General features: G+C 35.0%; 1 protein-coding gene and 1 long non-coding RNA gene across 4 annotated transcripts in view; one reads left to right on the plus strand and one right to left on the minus strand.

Annotated features, from left to right (window-relative positions):
• Nucleotides 1-1,799, plus strand: part of LOC106521445 (uncharacterized) — a 12,347-nt gene extending 10,548 nt beyond the window's left edge. The window contains exon 3 of the long non-coding RNA XR_001310668.1: nucleotides 1,713-1,799. This is a non-coding gene — a long non-coding RNA (uncharacterized LOC106521445). The remainder of the gene's footprint in view (nucleotides 1-1,712) is intronic.
• The window catches only part of tmc8 (transmembrane channel-like 8), a 12,919-nt gene that overhangs the window by 6,808 nt on the left and 1,634 nt on the right, over nucleotides 1-4,477 (minus strand). The window contains exons 3-5 of one of the 3 annotated variants that reach the window (XM_014014001.1): nucleotides 1,678-1,939; nucleotides 467-615; nucleotides 251-379 (exon numbers count right to left, since the gene is read on the minus strand). In XM_014014001.1, coding sequence (XP_013869455.1) covers nucleotides 251-379; nucleotides 467-615; nucleotides 1,678-1,939 — 540 coding nt within the window. The other 2 variants (XM_014014002.1, XM_014014003.1) reach the window with 2 other exon arrangements.

Consider the following 4,477-nt stretch of genomic DNA (forward strand, 5'->3'; position numbering starts at 1 on the left):
GGATATAGCTCGCTCACACCGAGGACCTATCTACGTCATCATTTACCCAGAATGCTTGTGTGTAAATAAAATGGCCCCGTCCGTGTAATATATTTTAAAACTTTTAGTTTAAAAATGATAAAAACTAAACAGCCCACAGTATTTTTACAGTCTTTATTTTACATTTTATATGTTTATTAAATAAAGTCTGATGTTACAACTAATCGGGGATCCCTTTAAATTTTGTTCCATCCACTTCCTTCTGACTTACAAGGGTTCTTGCTGTAATATAGTGTGGGTCCCAAAATGAATCCCCCGATGAGAACACAGTGTAGCAGGTTCAAATAAATCAGATATCTGAGGAAAACAAAATAGGCCTTCACGCCTACTCCAAACTTCCCTGCAACAGATCCAATATTCCAGTCACTAAAACTGTGTAAATACAGTCGATTACATGAACAGTACATGCACTCCTGGTTAATGTTACCTTGGATTTTATGAAGCATGTGTTGCCCTGGCAAGAGGCTGGATACTGCCTCTCTCATCTGATCCCAAACCCTTTTCCTGTAGATGCTCTGGCTCCGTATCCAAGACTCCCAAAACCCAATATTGCTGACTTGCATCTTTCTCCTTTCCCTATAGTACAGTTGTGTTATTTTTATTGGTGTATTATTTTATTATGTTTCATATAGCCACATTAAACCATCACTTTAAATAAAAATAATCATATTCAACAAATGGAAGATTATGCTTACAGTTAAAGGCCTAGCGCTCCTTGGAGGAAAACATATCGCTCACCACCTATCATGTCATCGTTGTAGACAAACATCATCTTATGATGAGAGTTGAAGTCGTTCAGGCTGTCTCAGCTACCACAACAAATTTTAATTCAAAATCTGTAAAAACTGTCTGAGCTGAATCCATGTGGCAGCCACCTCAAACCTAAAAGTTAATCAGTTGCGGTACATTCAGTGAAACTTCCTGAGTGGTTTATGAGATGTTTTGCTAACACTCACATGAACACAGTCACATACTTCAGAACAGCTGTACGGCTGGACTGATAATCAACTAAAACATGGGTGTGGCACCTGAGTCCTTTACAGCAGAGGTTCTCAAACTGGGGTCCCTGGACCTCCAGGAGTCCGTGACAGGTGTCTTGGAGGTCCTCAAAAATTTTTACTAAAATTTTAATTTGGTTTTTATTTTTAAAAATGCATGGAGAACAATGAACTAATAAAACAAACATAATAAACTTAATAAAAATATATATTCCCATGGCATTTAGGGGTTGAAATGTCCCTGGAATTTTTCACCCTTGTAAGGGATCCTCAGACCCAAATGGCTTGAGAACCCCTGCTTTATAGCACACACTTTGAGCTTGAGCTCAGCCTCTTACAAGATTTCAAGAAAGCTTTTTTGTGAGGTTAACTAAAACATCTAGAATTCCTTTACTCCAAAAAGATTTAAGTCTAACGGGCGATGTGCATTCCTTCAATGATTGCTAGCACTTCGTTTTCAAACATCATTAAATCAAGGTGATTTTCTGTTAGTAATTTATGTTTTTCACACCAGTTCTTTGGAGAAGGATCACGTGGCTCTAACATATCGCTGCTCTGAGTGACAATGCGGAGCTTTTACTCCTAAAAATCAAACAAAGTTGAAGATTAAAAAGTGTTTATGTGCTGTAAAGTTTCTTACCTGGCTCCTCTCTTCGCCTGCATGCACATGGCCAGGTTTCTGAGCGGCTGTAAGGACGTCTTGTCCCTGGGTCCTCTGGACACCAGGCTGTGGCTGAAGTCCTCCACGGCCCCTGAAGCACCCTCACTGGCCTCACTGACATCCAAAGCGCCATGTCTGTTCTGCTCGGGCCGAGAAGCCTGAACGCTGGGCAGCAGGTCAAATATCTCTGTCTGATAGTACTCACATGAGTCAGAGGACTGGGTGGAGTGAGTGCTTTCATCTGCAAGGAAAAGAAAATAATATTTTTACATGTTTCTCTTGGTTCTGTGCACAGTCCGAATCATTTCAGGATTTTTATTTTGACAGTAATAAAAACAAACTGGTCACCAGGTCTTAATCCACACTAACCACCACTGGAGCCAATCTGTAGCCTATTGCTGAGTCTAGATTTGGACATCTTGGTAGTTTTTACCTCAGCAGGGTTGACCTTTCAGTTTGACCCAGTAGACTGGGTTCAGATTTTTACCCCAAAAATTGGGTCAAAATCACTTATTTGGTAAAATATATTTTTTAGATCTATTAAAGTTTTATTGTTTTTTTATTTTTATGTCTTCATGGTCTAGCCCCAAAGTATCTGTCCGACTTGCTCCAACCGTGCTCTCAGGTCAGCAGATCACTTTTTTTGGTCGTCCCAAAATCAAAGAGGAGGCCGAGAGATGATCAAGCATTTTCACTCGCTGCCCCTAAACTGTGAAATGAGCTGCTTGTGTTCATCAGACATGCCGACTCACTTCCTATTTTCAAATCTGCTCTCAAAATATATTTTTGTTCCTTAGCTTTTAACTCAGTTTGAGATGTTGGTTTTAATGTTTAAATTTTTGTTGTTGTTGGCTCATTGTACTTAGCTTATTGTTTTATGTTTGCTTTTGTGTGTTGTTAATAATGTACATCACTTTGGCTAACGGTGGTGATTTTAAAGTGCTTTATAAATAAATTTGTACTGAATTGTATTGTATGTATTGTATTGTATTGTATTGTATTGCACTGCATTGCTTTGCATTGCATTGCATTGCATTGCATTGTATTGTATTGTACTGTATTGTATTGTATTGTATAAACAGACCTTCCAAAAAGTTGCGTCAAAAGAACAGTTCACAAATTGCCTTAGACTGTTAGATAATTAGAGTTAACGATAATAGTTCGTGTCAGCTAGCTAGCGCCAACTAAAACTATTTTAGAAAAAATATCTTCTGGATGTTACATGTTTTTTCACTTTGTACAGTAATTGAATAGTTTTATACACAACTAAATCTGTAAACTTCAGACACTTGGACATTACAAATATTATGTTAATATGTACCAAACATAATGAACAACATAATGAATTGTTCTGACAACCTTTTTTGAAGTATACAGTACATAATGATTGTAATATTGTTCTATAAGCATTTCAAATCAAGTAAGGCAATATAAGCGAACAAAAGGGAATATACAGTATGTTATTTGTTCCAGTACAGTATGTTTTGCTATCACTACAATGATTTTTGCTAATTTAGCTCTCACAAATCTCGCATGTGATTTCCAACAACATTTACTGTCTAGAATTACTCCTAAGAATTTTATTTTATGTACTCTTTCAATATTTATATTATCTCTTATGAGTTGGTCTTGAATGTTCTGTTTTGGATTGCCATTAAATTAGTTGTATTCAAATTCAATGATAATTTGTTGTCATCAAACCATATGTTAAAATTTATTTAATTCTATTTTAAAAATGTTAACTAGATATTTTAAATTGTGTCCAGAGCAAAGTATGTTCATAACATATGCAAATATAATTCATTTCAGAAGTCTAAATACTTTACAAACATAATTGGGCCAAGTACTGGCCCATGTGGCACTCCACAAATGATGTCGGAACATTTTGATTCATATTCATCCAACTGCACAAACTGATGTCTATTATATAGCTTTTTAACCAATTCCATCCCACCCCTCCAATTCCATATCTTTCCATTTTATCCAGCAGTATATTATGACTTATTTTATCAGAAGCTTTTTTTTAAATCGATAAAAACTCCAACACCTTATCATATTATGTAAACACTGCTTTAAGGTGAACAGTAATATTGTTTATCAATCAGGGATGTGTCATATGACAATCATTTGCATTCCATAATCTGACTAAAAAACATTCACCTTGCCAATCGTTTCATGAGTGGACAAGAGTGTTAGGTCAGATCTCCTTTTTCAACTGGTTTTTCTTGTAACATTCATGGAAAAAAATCATAAACTTAGCAATCATGTTTTAACTTGGTTTGAATCCTGTTCATCTCAGGACCTCTGCAACAACATATTAGGGCTGCAACTAATGATTATTTTAATAATAGACTAATCTGTTGATTTTTTTTCTATTAATCGGCCAAATCATTAAAACGCTTAATTACATGAATATGAGTAGATATAAATTAATTTAACTCCTTAAGGATGCAAGTTATTGATAATGAATTAATCTGAAGTCGATTTATCTTATAGATTGATTAACAATTAATTAATAAGCAGCCATTTTTTTAAAAAACAGAGTTTTCTCTTGAATAAGAGGGTCTTCCCATAAATGAAGGATTTTTTATAATCTCCTAATTAAAAAACAGAAGCACATAATTCATATTTTAACAATTTATTTTGCCAGCTGTATTAAATACTGACTGAAAAAAATGTGTATTTTTCCTACATGAAACATAACAGAAATTTAATAGGTTGCTGAATGAGGAAAATAGATTAAAACAATAAAATATGATTTTTAGATGTAAAACTATTA

The sequence above is a fragment of the Austrofundulus limnaeus genome, unplaced genomic scaffold (assembly GCF_001266775.1).
Source record: "Austrofundulus limnaeus strain Quisiro unplaced genomic scaffold, Austrofundulus_limnaeus-1.0 Scaffold109, whole genome shotgun sequence".
NCBI classification, from domain to species: Eukaryota; Metazoa; Chordata; class Actinopteri; order Cyprinodontiformes; family Rivulidae; genus Austrofundulus; species Austrofundulus limnaeus.